The 18,609-nt window shown below is 37.2% G+C and overlaps 1 protein-coding gene across 10 annotated transcripts in view; it reads left to right on the top strand.

Annotated features, from left to right (window-relative positions):
- The window catches only part of CDC42BPB (CDC42 binding protein kinase beta), a 96,239-nt gene that overhangs the window by 44,250 nt on the left and 33,380 nt on the right, over positions 1-18,609 (top strand). For 7 of the 10 annotated variants that reach the window (XR_013956978.1, XM_080619018.1, XM_080619017.1 and 4 more), the window contains exons 4-12: positions 1,103-1,198; positions 5,290-5,438; positions 9,467-9,560; positions 11,406-11,606; positions 13,117-13,365; positions 14,205-14,284; positions 15,033-15,199; positions 15,299-15,418; positions 17,258-17,391. Coding sequence is in view for 9 of the 10 variants with exons in the window: in XM_080619018.1 (XP_080475144.1) it covers positions 1,103-1,198; positions 5,290-5,438; positions 9,467-9,560; positions 11,406-11,606; positions 13,117-13,365; positions 14,205-14,284; positions 15,033-15,199; positions 15,299-15,418; positions 17,258-17,391 (1,290 nt within the window). In the remaining variant the exon portion in view is untranslated. Of the gene's footprint in view, positions 1-1,102; positions 1,199-4,106; positions 4,193-4,644; positions 5,080-5,289; positions 5,439-9,466; positions 9,561-11,405; positions 11,607-13,116; positions 13,366-14,204; positions 14,285-15,032; positions 15,200-15,298; positions 15,419-17,257; positions 17,392-18,609 lie in introns of those variants that run through there. The other 3 variants (XM_080619022.1, XM_080619021.1, XM_080619019.1) reach the window with 3 other exon arrangements.

Below are 18,609 nucleotides of genomic sequence, written 5' to 3'. Positions count from 1 at the left end.
ACCGTTAAACCACTCTCAGTTAACATTTAATTACAGTTTACATCTGTCTGCACCAATAATTGCTAACTTTACAATGTGGCCGCAGCATGGTCATTTTCAGTAGAAATGTAAACTGACTTTTGCTTCCTTAGGGGCAAAAAAGGTTGAGATACCTGTACAAGATGCAATCAGTATATCATAAAGCTTAGGCTTCCCAGACACATTACTTCTGTAGTACATTTTCTAAGACATCTGGACAAGTGACAATGACAAACAAAAAAAAAATTAATTACTATCCAGAACTCAAACGCTTGAATCTGCAGCTGCTGAATATCCTCCTAATGGCTGTTTGAATTGAGAGTAGTGGAAGAGTCCCAGGGTCCTGCATCTTAATGATTCTGATCCAGTAAAAGTGTTAATACATTTTTATAAAGGAGGATTTGCTTGAAGGCAGAAAGTTGGTTTTATGTAAAGATGTTGAGAAAACCTGTTACACAGAGCTTCCTTCTCTGAAGTTTTGCAGTGTACTATTTGAAGTAGAGGAAAGTTATTGAAAATTAAATGCATTGTACTGGACAAAGGTAAAGCAATAATAGAATCTGCTTATTTCCTATATTGTGTCGCCAGTGTCTGGAGCTGTAATGTAAGAATTAATCTCTTTTTGCAGAGGTCTTTTTTTGAAGAACCAGTCTTACCTCTGTAAAGCCATTATCTTTCTGATACAGATTGCAGTGACAAGTTACATTTTTCTGGCTCTTAAAAATACATTATGTAATGAAGATTCAGTGTTGACTTGAATTGGTTTGTGGGCTTTTTGATGGTTTGAGGGAGTTGTGTGTTGGTTGTGGGGGTTTCTTTTGGTTTGGGGAGGGGGGGAAGGGAGGTGTTGTGTTGTTTTAGGGTTTTTTTTTTTATAAGGTTGCAGTCAGGATTAGAGTGACTGAATGCTTGACTGCCGTTCTGCAGAGATTCCCTGGCTTGTCAGTTGTGCGTACTGAATTCCAATGAATAGAGACCTCTGTTCAGTACTTTTAAATAATCCCATAAAACATCCATATATATTCATCCTGTGAAAACTACTTGTTGATGTTGACAATGGCTTCTCCCCACTCTCTTCCTTTAGACAGCTTGCTTCCGAGAGGAGAGAAATGTCTTGGTGAATGGAGATTGTCAGTGGATTACTACATTGCACTATGCCTTTCAAGATGAGAACTATTTGGTACGTTTGATTCATCCATTGATAAAAGCTTTAGGTTATGAAAGAACTTTATTTTTGGTACATTTAAGGATATTAGTGCAGTAAATCAGTCTGCCTCATGCCTCACAGCAGTGTTTCAACATTCTTATTTTCTCCTTGAAGAAAGACTTCAAAGGGACTGACTGTAACTCCAAGAAAGTGAGAAATTCACATAGTACTATAGTATATCGAGGTTAAGTTAAGTACCTGTAACTAATCTACTCTTGTATAAAATACATCATTCTTAAGTTTAATGTTTTGGATAATATTGCATTTAAATAATTTGAGAGATGTTAACTCTAAAAGTAAGAAATATTTGTGTTTTTATTCTAAACTATCAGAATGTCTTTTGAAGCAAGATTTTCTTAAAAAATGGCAGAAGTATTTTAAATTTTGATTTTAAAAATTATTATACTGGTATTTTAAAAGTCTCAAAAGAAGAAGATAGCCTATTTCTTAGAAGTATTTAAATACACTTTTAAATGAGCAGATTGGTCATCTCAGTAGCTAGAGAGACTTTAACAACCAACAACTTCTATTACATTTTTTAATGATGGCTTTCTAGAACTGTAACATAGAAGTTACGTTTACCTTAGTCACAGAAGTCAGAGAAGTCCTGGTCAGGAGCAAAGTCAGTAAAGCCCCAACATTCTGCAATATACTGAACCATACAGCTTCCTTGTGGCTACCTGAGGTGGGGTTTGCAAGCCTGCTATTTCTGTAACTGCTGGCATAGTGGAAATGTGCAAGTTTTCACCTTTTCAACACTTCTTAGAAAGGACACAGTAGCAAGTCATGATTATAAATAAGAAAAATGTTATGATAAAAGGCTGCTAATGAGTTCAGGAACTAAGCATAGAAAAGAGTTAGAAAATACTCAAACATTTTCACAGATGCTGAAACAAAACAGATTATTTTGACTGTCATGTTTAAAGTATTTTTGGAATAACAAGCACATCTAAGCAAATAAGTAGTCAGGTCTTAGACCCTCATTTGCAGGATATTCTCATTGAATGCTTTGTGATAGATCCAGGTTTTCAACTTCCCAAAGGCTAGTTATCTCTTGCACTGCCTCATGAAGATAGCTCATGATTTCAGATTCCTTCAAAACCAAGCAGCCTTCAGACTTACATAAAAATAACCTAACTTAAATATAGCATATTTCCAAGTAGCTTGTAAGAATAGAGCTACCTAAGAAAAAAATTAGCTGTACAAGATAGCAAGCAGTAGTGGTGACAGAATAAAGAGGAATCTAGTGTTGCTAATACCATCTTGTACAATCTGTTCAAGGAAGCTACAGCAGTATGATGCATTTCTTTTCCTGAAGCTCCCAAAGACATTTAGATGTTGAAGTTGCACTTGATGGCAGAATTTAGACATCTAGCATCTAATTTAAGACCCAGTATCTAAGAAAGCAACAACTCTGCGTGACAGCCAAAGTCAGCAGATTCCCAGCTTGCCTGAGGTCTGGTTCTGCATGCTGGCTTCTAATTTGGTCTGTTACTCAGCATCCATCTCATGTAATTTTCTGGTGCTCACAGATGGAGTATTTCTGCATCTCAATCACTCTGTTGTAAATGATGCATGAAAAAAGGTGAAACACATCAGGAAGTGACTTTTGTCAAAAAATCTGGACAGAAGGTTCTCTTCCACACCAGTGGTTCACATGTCCAGGGGCTATAAGTTCTATGTTTGTTCTCTGCTCAGCTTGAAGAAGTTTATAGCCATGTTTTTCCACATCTCAGTAGAGTGCTGTCATGTTACAGAACCTGGACGGATTGCATTTACTTTTTAGTTGTGCTGTTAATCTTGATCGTAGTAGAATGGAATGCAAAGCTGAGAACAAAACAAGAACAGGCATCAGAGCTTGATTCTCCAACCTGGAGTGGACATCAGTACTCTGAAAGAGAAAGTACTAAGTTCTGGAATCTACTCCCAGTGATGTTTGTGCATTATAGCTAGTGATTCTTAAATACAAAACCATGTAAGCTGACCCTGAAGCAGAGAGAGAACCTTCGTGTCTTCCCACACCTAGGGTTGCCATCATTCTATGACTGCATGATAAAAGGTTCAGAATGAGAAATATAAAGAGAAGATAAGCTGTTAAGGTAGAAAAGTAGTAGCTGTCCTTGGGGAGTCTAAAAGCGATTGGGGATTTATGCCCTTTAATATTAGTAGAGCACGTGGTGATGCAGAACTTACATTTAAGCAAGAAACAAAGTTCTACAAAATGTATATGTTCTGGAGTTCATTTTCTGGTTCTTCTTCTGTAGTTTTAAAATCTTTTAAGAGGCACATACACCATGTGGTAGTGTTTTCTAAACAGCCAGTTCTTAATGACATGACATGGAAATGATAGCATGGCTTTTTTCTTGGAGAGCTTTCATAGAGACAGTTTGAGTCAAGACAGGTGATTGATCAAGCCTCTGGTGATTTTGCTGAAGCAGATAGAGCGTATGTGAAACACAGTCCATGAATACGACAAATGTGTATGGGACCTGAAGTTCTTAATCTTTTCCAAATTCACATCTGTTAGTTTTCTGGTAACTTACCAGAAAAATTTTCTTTCCCAGTCTCATTCATGTTTGTCTGCTGTGAGCCTGTTACAGGCTTCTGAGTATTCATGAGAGTATTTTGGTGTCTTTTCTTTCTTTGATTTCCAACTACTCTCACCCTGTTTGATGTAGTCACTTCCCTGAAAGAAATGCGATTCCTATAGATTTCAGTGTCAGAATAGTCTTTATTTTAAACCCATGTGAAAGGAGAATTGCCTCCTGGCAAGAAGATCGTTGTGAATTGGAAGATGAATAAAATCTGTCTTTCTTACAGAACAGGTCTCACCATCTCCCTCTGATCCAAGCACCTCATTTCATGGGTCAGCTGAGTTCTTGCTGAGTTACGAACACTGTGGGAGCTGAGGGAAGTTCATTACCTTGCCTCTGACAGGAGGATATTTCAGTTCCCACGGAAGGCTCTGTAAGGTCTCTTAGCTTTGAATTTGAGAGAAAATACTTCAATACAATATCCCTTTCAAAAGATTGCTAGTTCCTCTCTGTAGCCTTTTGTTTTCAAACATAGTTGTTGCATGTGTACAGTGTTTCAACATGTTTAAAATTCCTTGATGGGTTGTACAATACGAAGTGATCAATTTCAACATAAGTGATGAAAAATCAGACTATGCTATACTTAGAATAAGATGGAGAAATATAGAAAAACCTGTGCCTTTTGGAGTCACTCTTTTAAGCCAAAAGATAGCAAGGAAATTATTCATACTGTGCTTGGTGTTCCTGTTTGCGTTCTTATCTTCTTTAATTTCCTTCACTTGTGGAAGATCAATGTATGGCAGGGACAATGAATTGTAGGTTGCTTTACCTTGAGTAGAAGAATAAGATGACTGTTTCGGAAAGCTTCATTCCAGAATAAGCAAGGTTATTTCTAAAACCACAGATCAAATCATCTTGGGAAGTACGGAACAAAGTGGATTGACCGGTAGTACTAGGTAATCTTTATACTTGAAGTGATTTAGGTGGATATTGCTAGGAAGTAACTAAAACGTAATCCTTGTTTTGTGGTGTGAAAAACCAATAGCAAGTCTAAGTCCTTTTATTTCAAGTCACTCTATCTGTATCTTTCCATAGATAGGATAATGGCTGGTTCACCTAGGAGTCTAATTATTTTTTCAATGAAATATATGCAGAAGAACATTGATGTTTGATTTTCAGATTTCCCATTGTAGTGCCTCTGGCTTGACAGTGTTTCTGACTTGTCACAGGCACTCCTAATGTATAGTGTTATCAAGTTCCTGCCAGCTATGTTATGCATCCATGATGCAGCATGTGCTAAGATGAGTATTTGAAGATGTGGTAAGTTTTGGAAGTGATGTCATAAGTTTTGGAAGAATTAGTGGAAGGGTTTTGGTTTGGTTTTTTTTCAGGGATTAACTCATGAATTTTTTTTGTTTTGTTTTGGTTTTGGTTTTGGTGGTTTTTTTTGTTGTTTGTTTGGTTTTTTGTGTTTTTGTTTCCTTACCAGCTGTCTGTCAGTACTTCACTGCTTTGTTTCCTCCTTTTCAGTATCTAGTGATGGACTACTATGTTGGTGGTGACTTACTGACACTTCTCAGTAAGTTTGAAGACAAGCTTCCTGAGGATATGGCTCGGTTCTACATTGGTGAAATGGTGCTTGCTATACATTCCATACATGAGCTGCATTATGTGCACAGGTAAAATACCATCTCACTGGGCAAAAAATACATGTATAGTTATATGAAGTTAATCCTAATGATACTGTTTCATATACAGGTGAGCACAGTAGCCACAGGCAAATTACTATGAGTACTTGCTATATGCTATATAATGGCTGTATAAGCTATTACATTTTAAATACCAAGTTTTGATGGATTGATATTAGAAGCAGTGACATTTATCTGACTAACCTTTTACTAAAGCTTCTATTTTTAATCAGGCTTCTTGACTTATTCTCAATTCACTTCATGAATATTTATCTGCCTTTGTCCAAGCCAACCTAGAAGTTTGAAGCAGTTTGAATTCTCTGGAAATGCTTAGACGTTCTGCAAAATTATACACAGTAAGCCCATGATGATATCAGTGCATCTGTTTACCTGAGGTCATCTTTGAAAAGGTTTTGTAATGAGAAGGCATGTGCAGGTCTAACTGTTTTTCGACACAGGATGCGTATTCCTGATCAGTGCCTATCATCGTGCTAACTTAGGTTGTGTCTTGTAGTATTTAAGAATATATAATGTTCCTTGTTGTCTGTCAGAGGAAATGGGTCAGGAAGGTACAGTACACTTTTTACGCTGCTGCTTTGGCTTCCTCTAAGAGCAGCTGTTTTAGAAGGGCTGCGAGTACTGCGTGGGAGGCACTTGATACATACTTTGTTTCATTATGGCAAGAGTCTTTATCTAGTGAGAATTTCAATCTTTTGTTTGCTTTTTCAGATTTAACACCTATGTATGATATGTCAGTTAGGAAGCAAAATTATACTAATTCTGGAAAGCCTTGCAGTTGTCTTGTTACATGCTGACTTTATAGCTTGATTTCAGTAAACTCAGAGGTTTTTTAGTTAACTGAAATCTGCTTATGGCCATACGAGTAGGTTCATAATAAGTCACTGAAAGTCCTGGCTAAGAAGTGGACTTCATATATAGTATTGTATCTGGTTTGGCAGGTAAAACTTGGCCAGGTCCCTTTACCTCTTTATGCCTTTTGTCTTAGTCTGTGAACTAAGGACAGTTTTACTGTCTCTCTTAAGAAATTTATGGTATAAACCATCAGGTAAGTGAGGTGATTTTTGTTTGCAATTAAATCATTAAAAAGACAGGAAATTCTCAAGCTCTAATGCTTTGAACTATTCTGTTTGGGCTTTGATCACTGTTTCAAAAATTAAAAAGATAAAAGATGCATAAACTCTGCAGTACTCCTGTGAATATTAAATGTTGTGGACTCGGAAGTTTACCAGAGACATCATTGCACCCATTTCCGAGGAAGGTGGCCTGACTGAATGACCAGCCTACATCTTTGCATGGGGCTGAATGAATGTCTGTTGGGGAAAATAGGAATGAATGGCTCCTAGGCCAAAACATGCACTTTGAATAGGAGATGTATGAATGCCCAAGAAAATACTGCTTGGCAACTGGAATGGATTAGGAGGAAGCATGATTGCTCTGGAGAGGATTTCAAGAACCATTTAAAGGCTTATATGACCTGTTAGCCATAGATAGGAAACAGTGGAGCTCAGAGATCAGGCATTAAGCTTTTCTGAACAGCAGCAGTGTTCCCTTAGGCAAGCAAGATCTGCATGCAAAGCAGAAATGCAGAGATGTATTGGATGAGATTGGCTCATGCTTTGAATGCCGCTGTGAGAAGTGTCCTTTTAAAAAAAAAAAAAAAAAAATCTGTGTATAGTTGTATATAAGCTCCAGTAGTCCTCTGCAGTTACTGAGCTTGACTTGTGCTTAGGGGACTGTGAGGGAATGTTGACAATATGTGGAACTGAAATGTATGGAGTAAGTCTAACAATAGAAAATTACCAATGAGTTTATTGAGAGTGTATTGTGCTCCATCCTTGGCGGTGTTCAAGGCCAGGTTGGATGAGGCCTTGGGTGGCATGGTGTAGTGTGAGGTGTCCCTGTCCATGGCAGGGGGTTGGAACTAGATGATCTTAAGGTCCTTTCCAACCCTAACTATTCCATGATTCTATGATTCTGTAGTGAGATGGTCTGATTTTCTGGGTTAGTACGTATTTTTCTGTATTATACAAATAAGCGTGCATTTAATTTATTTTGACAGGCATAGATTAGCATTTACTATTTTGTCTTAATACCGTTAATGAGCAGCAGTATTAGTGAAATTTCAGTAATTAGTCTCAAAGCATTAGCACTTGATTAAACAGTGTTAAGTCAAGTTTGTATTGGAAAAAATTATCAGATTGGCAGGATTTTTGCACATATGAGGACCCTTGTTAAAGCTATCATGGTTTTCCTCATGAGTCTCCTCAAGTGTGAAACTGTGGAATTTAGCACCTTAAAAATCAGACATTGTCAACTTCCACATATATGTAGCAGGGTAGGTTAGATTATATGGGGCTTTTTTGCCTACTTCCTAGTAATTCTAGTCTCTTCCTCAAAAATTAAGCTGAAGCTATTGCACATTTCTAAGTTTTTGGGCACATGTAGTGGTACTTGGAATTTCCCATTTGAAAGGAAATACAAGATTTTGTGGTGCAACAAGACTGGTGGGTATAAGGTAAAGCACGTATGGTTCTATTATTAATAGATAATATTATTTGAATAAGCATATCTAAAAAAAACCCTACAAAGCAACACATTTCTAGGCTTGATTATCTTCATTGGCTAGCTCAGATAAATAATAATATTTGAAAATGGCATGATAATATGCCAGCATACTGGAAGTTCATTCTGTCTGTATTTGTTAAAGAAAGGAAAGGAGACTGGTATATGTTATTTTGGAAGACATGGACATTCTCATTTTTAGCCTGAAGAATTGGTGCATAGCTGAGTTGAATTTGGTTTCTGCACTTGCTCTTTTCTCTTCCTTTCTCACCACCTTCCCCACATATTGGCTAGGTGATCTTAAAATCATATCATAAAATCATTGGGATATTTTGAGACTATTAATTAAAAAATGTATGTATCAGGACTGTCCTGTGAAGTTGTCTGGATGACTGATCTTTTACTGATAACTTTAGTTTGTGTGAATTTGAGAACAAAGTGGTGAAATAAAATGTGATTAATTGGTGGACTAAATTCAATTAACATGCTCTTCAGTAAATTATTATTGGCTTCCTTCCTGGTATCAAAAAGAATATCAAGTAATGCACTAGAATAAAATGGGAATCTGTTTCATGTCATTTAGTAGCCTTAGCATGCTGTATATTGTTTTATACCTTACTCTATATATATGTAAAAATAGGAAAGACACTGCTTGATATTGGAGACTTTCCAATGTTAGGGTATCCCCTTGAAATGGCATTTCCCTGATCCCAGAGCTGAGGGAATTCAATGGCTTGTAGAGTAACTGCTGCAGGTACATAGGATGCAAAGGTCTTCAGGTATCCATAGAAGCAAATGTGCTGTGCAACAGTGTATAGAAAGTCTGGAATAGCAGATGAAAAATATTGGCCAAATGGAACTTCTGGACAAAGTGTAGAGAATCATTAAAAAAATCTTCCTAGGTAAGAAGTCAGAAGTTAGTTACCAGCTTTGGCAAAAAAAAAAATCGAAAAAAAAGACTAGATTAAAAGGTTGCCTTTTCGTCTTTCTTGCCTTGAAATAATGTATTGTGATGCCTGATCTAGCTGAAGTTGTCCCTGATCGTTGCAGAGGAGTTGGACTAGGTGACCTTTCAAGGTCACTTCCAACCCAAACTATTCTATGATTTTGTGAGTGTAATCATAAAATTATGTTGATGAAGTAAGCTGCATATCTGTTTCAGTCAACATGACTCACTGTAATTGTTCTGCTTGGTTATTTGACCATACATCGATAAACTTTGAGCCTGAAAATCTGATGTAATGTAAGGCTTTAATATTTTGGGAAAAGTTCTAAGTTGGGCAGGAGGAGGGAGTTTTAAGTAGTACAATAAAAAGAGTTTGCATCAGTGGGTATCCAACATAAAAATCTTTGTCATTTTGATTCAAGATTAATCTTTACAAGCAGAACTAATACTTTATATTTAAATCTTTTTTCACTCCTTGCTGTTATAACAGGGACATAAAGCCTGATAATGTTCTTTTGGACGTGAACGGCCACATACGACTGGCAGACTTTGGGTCCTGTCTGAAAATGAGCGAAGATGGCACAGTATGTATGAAGCAAAATTTAATTGTAGTGGGAATTTTTAAGTGAGTTACTTAAAGCTATTATTCATTGTCAGTGTACATCGGGAGGGTGATAGGTTGTAAGCTTATTGACATGCTAAAAATTGAGGGAAGAGTATAACTCAACATACTTATAAATCATTTTTGACATCTTCATCTCCTTGCTACTTTTTAACCTTATCTCTTGTTAATATTTTTCTCTGACCTCTTTTGCTACTGGCCATTTGAGTTCTCATGAGATTTTTATGAACTGTCGAAAGACCCTTTGTTAAAAAATAATAGACATTTGATACTATTTGTGTTGGAATTACGGGTGTCCAGGAACCTAGAAGCCACGCTAGACTTGAAGTGCAAGTCATTCAAAATGAGGACACAACTAAGCACAACTAGAACTTAACCTGGCTACAGCCATAAAAGGCAATAAAAAAATGATTTTATAAATATATTAGCAACAAAAGGAGGGCTAAGGAAAATGTCTCTTCTATACTGGATGTAGAGGGAACATAGGGAAAAAGGATGAGGAAAAGGCTGAGGTACTTACTGCCTTCTTTGCCTCAGTCTTCAATAGTAAGACCAGTACCATGTACCAGGAAGACAGCTCAGGGACAGGGTGCAGCATGAAGCCCCCATGCAGCCTCTTCTCCCAAGTAAGGAACAATAGGACAGGAAGAAATGGCCTCAAGTTTCACCAGAGGAGATTGGATATGATGAAAAACTTCTTCAACAAAAGAGTTGTCAAGCACTGCAACAGGCTGCACAGGAAGTGGTTGAGGAAGCACCCCTGGAGATATTTAAAAGACATGTAGATGTGGTGCTTAGTGACATGGTTTAGTGGTGGACTTGGCAGTGCTGGGTTAATGGTTGGACTCAATGTGGTCTTAAAGGTGCTTTCCAGCTTAAATGATTCTGATTCTGTCAGTTACTAAGCAGTTTTATATGCCTTTTACAAATGGAACAGCACTGTTATGGTAATCTGCCATTTTGTGCACTCTACTGGATACACCCCTACAAGCTAAATCACTTGTGATGGTTTTTTGTTTGTTTTGCCTAATTTAGGATGCTTCCAGAGGTGCCAGTCCTGCCAAAGTATAGCATGTAACAGCATTCACGCATTTTGGCACAAACTTGGCTCTTGTTGATTTTCTGTAGTCATAAAATGCCTGCCAAGGATTTACCATGTTAAAATGCAAAATAAATTGGAAGGAGTCGTTATAACTCCGTGTGAAACCTGAGAACATATTCCTAAAAATTAGAGATGGTCTGCTACTGCCCTGATCGTCAGGGCTGCCTTACTACTTGGGCACAGGGCAGTTCCCCTCCTCACCCGTGTGTTGCATCCAGTTGCATATTATGCAGTAAGCGTTCAACCAATTTCTGATATAATAAAAATAGGGGACTACTTGCCTGAGGACCTTGTTTTGTGATCTTCAAATGAAACTGTAAAATTCAGGCACAGGACTTGAAGTCCCTACTTACTCATTTTTAATTTCAACTTCAGGCAGCCAATTGCAATTTTAAAGTATTAAACAGACACAAAGGCAAACTATGTTCTACTTTTGTCTGTCTGCTTTTTTAATGGCTGTGATTATTTTGAGTTTCTGCTGTATTCAGAATAAAACACCGGTAGATTTTTATGTAGAAGTAGACTGGAACTTACTCTTTGCAGTCTTTGTTACTTTCTTAATATTTTATTCTATTGCTGTGAATTTATAAATCTCCTCCATTTCCAGACTCATGTTGTGGTGTCTCTGTTTATCAGAAGTACTAGTGTGTAAGTTGCTCAGAGAACCTTAAAACTTATGAGAATTGTGTTTACCTTTTTTTTAAGGTACAGTCATCAGTAGCAGTGGGTACGCCTGACTACATCTCCCCTGAGATACTGCAAGCAATGGAAGATGGAATGGGAAAATATGGGCCTGAATGTGACTGGTGGTCACTGGGAGTCTGCATGTATGAAATGCTGTATGGTGAAACACCCTTTTATGCAGAGTCATTAGTGGAAACCTATGGGAAGATTATGAATCATGAAGTAAGAGCTATACTAAGTGTTTATAGAGAACCTGTTATCACTTAAAGATATTGAAGTGACAGTTCTTTTCTTTTTCATGTTGTTTTAGAACCATCTTGTGTAGGTTTGTTGGTTCAGGTTTTAGGAACATTTGCTTCTCTGAACTGCGGAAACTGAATTCTTTCTCAGACTGATTTGTTTTTTTTTTTTTCTGTAAATGCTGATGTTCTTGTCAGAAAAATTAAGCAGACATCACAAAATTAAACCCAACTCTTGTGTTAGGCCCATTGACAGTTTCCTCTGGACTGCAGTAGAAATTAAGTAATGCATTATTTACACAGCTGTGCACACATTCTGTAGCACTGGTAACAGTACAAAAAAGGGAACAGGCAAGTCAACCAGTGTAGACATGAGCTGCATGAAGAAGATGAGGTTGAGAGAAGTAGCCCAGAGTGGAAGCAGTAGAAAAACTTGAACTGCATGAAGAACATGAGGTCGGGGGTTTGTCCAGGGTCAAAGTGGTAGAGAAGCGATGGAACTAGGTAGCCAGAAGCAGTTACTCAGGGTATGTTGTTGCATTTTCTTCTCCCCAGGATTAGTGTAGTTTGCTGGTGTTTACAATGCTGTGCTCTCACAGTGAAGCAGTGATGAATAAGACATTAAAACTTTGCCAGAGTTGAAACCCTTGCTGTGATGAATATTAACCTCTCTCTTACTTTTATTTCTTCAATAAACTAACTGGTTGCAAATGTAGCTATATATATGTTATAAATATATATATACACACAGATATATATTTACACACACCATGTATATATGTATACACACATGCTATTGTCCTTTACTGGAAAAAAATAAAACAAAACACAAAGCCCATCTTGACTATACAATGGTAGTAGTGCTAAGCTAAAATACAGAAAAAGGTTTCCCAATTTTTATGTAGAATAATTCCAGATGTTAGTGGTAAGTACAATTTTTAGATCTTCTGTTTGTTTATGGTAATAATAGATGATATTTTGCTAAAAAAAAAAAAAAAAAGTATTTAACCTATAAATTAGAAAAATGCATCTTTAAGCATAGCAATGTTTTGTAAAGAATTGACTACCGTCATGGATTTGTAAAAGTTTAAATCAATAAAATTTCAAGGAGTATGTCTTCAGGGGATCAGTGAGGGTCTGCCTTTACTGTATGATCTTTAATGTATTGTAGTGTGTCGAAATTCCTGTATGTCTTTAAAAAAAAGAAGAGTTTGCTTTTCCTGATAGAGTTACTGTAATTGCAATTAGTTTCAAACAGATCTGTATTAAGGAAATTGAGAAATGATTACTTGTCCTCAAAATCCATTTTAAGACAATTATTCTGTCACTGAATGTATTACATTGTACTCTGCCACTGCTTGCTGGAACTTGAACAACGTCTGACTATTTGTTTCAAATGCTGTCGGTGTAATTGAGCACATTCCTTTTGAAACTACCATTGAAAGTTCTGGAATGGATTCCTTCTCTAAAAATGTCTCTGCTTTGTTTTCTAGGAACGATTTCAGTTTCCATCCCATGTTACAGATGTATCTGAAGAAGCAAAAGATCTTATTCAACGACTTATCTGCAGTAGGGAGCGTAGACTGGGACAGAATGGAATAGAGGATTTTAAGTCTCATGCATTCTTTGAAGGACTTAATTGGGATAACATCCGGAACCTAGAAGCACCTTACATTCCAGATGTTAGCAGTCCTTCTGACACCTCAAACTTTGATGTAGATGATGATGTATTAAGAAATCCAGTGAGTCTTTCTTTTAAATATTACTGATGAGAGTATGCAAACTAAGGTCCTTTCCAACCCAAACCATTCTATGATTCTAAATGCCAAAATTGATTGCTGTTACATAGTCCAATTTAAACATATTTAGGTGGGGAGAAAAACAAATCCTTAGTTATACTTTTAGTTTAAACCTTTCCAAGGAGCTAGTATTTGGATTTATTAAAAAAAAATAAAAAAATCTGTCTTCAGAAATGCGCATGTATTCTCCATGCAGCTTGCACTCGCAGCTGTCCAGGTGAGAGAGAGCTCACATGGCTACTTCCCCACTCCTTTAAGAGCCAGGAGGTTGGTTTTCAGACTGGGTAAATAGGTGTTGCCCTCCTTCATTTCTGTTGAGAAGTAGTTTACAAATTCGAGTCAAGAGGAGCAGAGGGCTTTGTGGCAATTTGTTTATCAGTTTGTATTCCAAGAAATGAAGAGCTTTTGGCATGTCTTTTGATTACATATCTAACAGTAACCAGCATACTAAAACTAATAGCATGCATATTGGTGCCAGGTTTAATTAGGAACTTGAAATTTTTTCTTTACTGGTTGTATTGTACTTTGAACTGCTACCGTTTCAAGTGCCAATTCAAGAGGCTCCTAAATTCAGGTTCATTGTATTAAGTGACCTAATCTGAAATAAAGTTTGTCCGGAGACAGTGGTAGTCTCTACAATGAAGAGTAGATGCCAATTGTTATTTGGTATACACTAGGAAAAGTCTTTCTGTTAGCTGTCTCTCTTTAGCTGTTGAATCTAACTCAAATGTCTTTAGCTCTTGATTCTCTTCTGAGTTTTCATACACGTTATTTTCATGCAGGAAGTGGTGCCGCCAAGTTCTCATACAGGCTTTTCTGGATTGCATTTACCATTTGTTGGGTTTACATACACAACTGATAGGTAAGCAAAGGATTTATTGTTCATTAAACTTGTTTCCTGAATGCAGCTAGTGACAGGAAATTCTCATTTTTCTAAACATATAGAAAGGTTGATGTCCATAGGTATACCTGTGGATAAACTTTCATCCTTTCCTTTTTTTCCAAGTGTCTGAACGTATTTTAGTCATGCTTGCCAAGAATAATTGCTTTTGTATTTAATATTTTATCTATTTGAAATTAATGAAAGTTAAGGAACTAGATGTGTCGCTTCAATTGGTGAATTCAATAAAGGTGAACAATTCATATGGTCACTTCAATAAACTTGCTGTTTCTTCACTGAGAAGCTGAGAGTAAGTCTTGTCATTGTTGCATGTCTGTCAGGAACAGTTCGTGATTAGCTCTGAAATCCTGCTGGTAGTCTAAGATAATGTAGATGGTTCCGAGCATGGAAAAAGTTGCTCATTTTTGATAACCTTTGGCATGGGAGAGTTAATGTTTTCAATAATTTAGGCAGAATTATGCCTTGTAAAGGGAATATACGTCTGTGTCGTTAAAGTCCTGAATGCAGGTATCTTAATTCTACAGCAGCATACACAGTAGCCAGGAAATAACAACTTTATCTACCTTGACAGTTGTCTCAACAGTAGTAATTACTGCACTAATTGTTCTTGTAAATTTAAGGTGGATATTTGTTGGAATCCCATCATGTCACTGCTATAGTCTGCTGTGGGTATTTATTAAAATGTTCTAATTTATGTACTTGTTTTCAGTTCTTTGTCTGATAGAGGCACTTTAAAGAGTGCAATGCAGTCTGACACTGTAACCAAAGATATGGATGTCCAGCGTGACTTAAAGAGCACTTCACAAATAGAAGGCTATGAAAAGAAAATACGGAAATTAGAGCAAGAAAAGCAGGATTTGAACAGAAAACTGCAAGGTTAGTGGTTTCTATCTGTTAGTATTCTTAATTCTGCTCATTAGGAGGAATGGGAATTTATTTTATTGAAAGCCTTGTCCTTCTTTTTCTGTTTTTAAGAATCTACACAGACAGTGCAGAACCTCCAAGGTCCAGTGTGTGTTCCAGTAAATACAAGCCGTGATAAAGAGATTAAAAAATTAAATGAAGAAATTGAACGGTTGAAGAATAAATTAACAGGTAAGCCTCTGGCAAAGTAATTATAGTAATGCAATTTATTTTGCTATCCCTAGTAAAATTTTGCACTGTTTTTGTGCAGTAAGTAGAATTAATGTTCTTGAGGTGCTAAAAAGCAAAGGATTTTTTACAGTCTGGCTCAATACTAAGAGGCATTTCAGTTTTTCTAGATGAGCACTTTTTTTTCCAATTGCTTGGCCTGATAGCATTATACTGTCCTGGAGAGTCTAGAGTATGATGAATTGTGTGGATGGGTTCAGTTAAATATTTTCTGTGATTCTTGTTTCCCTGAAAATCTCAGGAGATCCTGTTCTCCTTACTTCTCCTTTTTCTGGGGGAGTATTGTTTTGGAGGGATTTTATCTGGAGAGAGGTGTAAGAGACAGTGGGGAGAAAAGACTAGTTGCTCTTTAGTAACATAAGAGGATAGGTGTGGGGATGTATAATAATGGTTCATATGTAAATATTTCTGAGCTCCCGTTCCCTTTGTGTTTGTTTGGTGATGCATTAATTAGGAAGGATTGAGCATTGCAGAAAAACAAATACTGGCATCTGTCCTGAGAGAAGGCTGACTCATCCATATCACTGAAAATCTGTTGTCTGGCAATGCTATTAGTTTATCCATGCAAACCTCCTGTTAGCATCTAATTTTTAATTGGGAATTGGTGATAAACAAAATGGTAGTTTTGAATCCTAATTACTTGGCTGAGAGGTTTGTAGGGGCCTGTAGGATAGCATAAGTGAGTTCAGATGCTGAGTTTGTGATGCTGGGTTGTTTTTTTTCTTCCCTGCAGTTTGGCAGTATACCCACTTTGTTAGATACAATGTAAAAATCAGCTCTCCTACATAGATTATCCTTCCAAAAAAGGCTATTCTAGTGTGTGCTGGAATTAGGTTTGAGTCAAAATAGGTTAAGGGGCTACTTCTGCAAATAGTTCAAGTTTATCTAGCTCTTCATCCAATGGTGTCCTTTTAAATATAGAAAGTAGCAGTAAGGTCTGTTTTAAAAAGTGGTATTGGTTCATGTAGGATGGGAGGAGGTTTGTGCTGAAGTGAGAGAAGGAATAATACTTTAATCATTACAGCAGTGCTTGGGATCCCTGAATTGGGATTCAGGTACAATTTCCTGTTCTGCCACAGACATCAGTGGAACTTGAGAGAGATGGTTATTACCTGTGCAATTTCTTATTTATTTGTTTTAAAAAGGAGTAAATAAAACCAGATGGAGATGGCGATTGGCAGTTCGTTTTCTTGCCAACTTTAAGACTGAGCAGAAATAATAAAGGTGGTTCATTTGTCGCACTGAATGGTGATAATTTCAAATCAAATTTCTTACATTTTCTTTGAGAGTGAATTCCCAGGGATATGGTCAGTTGGGTCTCCAGCCTTGCTCATGCAGGATGGTATTTCCTTCCCATATCGTTAGTTCTTATTTACTCTAGGAAATAGTCTTTTCCTGTCTTGCTGGATGCATTAATGACTGCAGCCTTGCTTGTTATATAATGAAAACTATTTATGAGACAAATTACTGGAACTGGTATTAGAGCAAATCAGTTCTATTGCACTGTTTGCAAGGGCTAGAAGGTGCATTCCTCAAAACCAAAATGAAGCCCTGTGCTAAGGCTTTTCACTTAGAGATCACAGCCTTTAGGAGGATTTCTTTAATAGGCTGAGAATATTAAAATTATTTGGAGGTGTCAATGCCTCAGGATTACCTTAAACAGTCTAGAATGGTGGGAACAGGAAACAAGTTGCAAAGCGATGCAAGTTTGCTTGAGTAATGTTGCTTCCTTTATTGGTGTAAATCTGGGACCAGTTATCTTTAATATGCACTAATCTACAGATATAAGTAAACTGGAAGGACAGCTTGCAGATGCAATGGCTTTTCGACAAGAACATGAAGACTCAATGCACAGGTTGAAAGGACTAGAAAAGCAGTGCAGAGTTCTGCGGCAAGAAAAGGAGGACCTTCATAAGGTATTGATCCAAAGATAGATACGTTTAAAAACAGTCTTGTAAAGTACGTATAGAACAGTTCTGTTGTGATTGCAATTTTAGTGTTTCAAATACTGCTTTTTAAAACTATACAGAGAATTGGGTGAACCTGTTAATTTTGTTAGCAGTGCAATAGTTTTCCAAAGTAGCACACTTTCATTTTTGGAAGTTGATAGGCATCTTGCTTATCTCAACAATGCTCTGCTAGATGGAACAAGCACCTAAAGAATGGGTTTAGTTTAAATGTAAATTATTCTTAACTGTTTCAGTAGGAGTCTGAGGGCACTCAAGAGAGACTTCAGGACTTCGGGACAAGTGGTTAAGGGGTCAAGAGCACAAGTAGTGTTCTCATCTCTCCTTCCGGTTTCAGGGAATGAAGAGGGAAGAAACAGGAAGAGCCGGCAGATCAATAGCTGGTTCTAGCCTGGTGTCACTGACAGAATTGTTTTGTTTTGGGTTGGTTTATATGACACTGGGCCTGCCGGTGACAGATGGGGTACACTTGTCTCAAAGTGGGAAAAGGATCTTTACACAGGAGTCAGAAGGGCTCAGTGGAAGAGCTTTAAACTAGATTTGAAGGGGGAATGGAAAAACAGATTTTAAACTTTTAAGTATTGGAACTTCACAATTTGTTTGTACTAAGGAACCTGTTTCAGTTTTCTGAAGAATTTCACAAGATTTGCAGCAGCATCTCAGTGCTGGTAGTGTATTTGATGGGTGCATTCAATGTGCTGTCTGCTAAAACATTCCTTTAAAAATGGTTACTGTTGTACAGGTACATTATTTAGAAGTGAGGTGGTATTCTTGGAGCTGCCACACTAGATGGTGTCTTGGTATGTCAGTGCAGCTGCATAGCCAGAAAACAAACAAACGAAAAAAGTGTAAATTAAGAATTAGAAATAATATTTAGAATTGATGTGAGGTGATTTGAGCTTTCAAGTGATGCTTATGTATATCCAGTTCCTTTTTCCTTGGAAAGAATATATGGGGTTCAAATCACAAAAGATCTCAAGTGGGGACCCATAAGGGTCATTGAGTCCAACTCCCTGCTCCTCACAGGTTTGTCTAACACTACATCAAACATCAGCAGACTTCCTGCCATCCTCAGGGGCTTTGGGCTACAGCTGCCAGTTTGTACTGGGTCAGGCCAAAGGGATCCCATTTGTACTGGAATGTGGCCCAGTCTGTATTCGGAAGAGG

This window comes from Psittacula echo, assembly GCF_963264785.1.
Source record: "Psittacula echo genome assembly, chromosome: 5".
NCBI classification, from domain to species: domain Eukaryota; kingdom Metazoa; phylum Chordata; class Aves; order Psittaciformes; family Psittacidae; genus Psittacula; species Psittacula echo.
The sequence above is the reverse complement of the archived record's forward strand: the minus strand, read 5'-3'. Positions and strand labels throughout refer to the sequence as shown.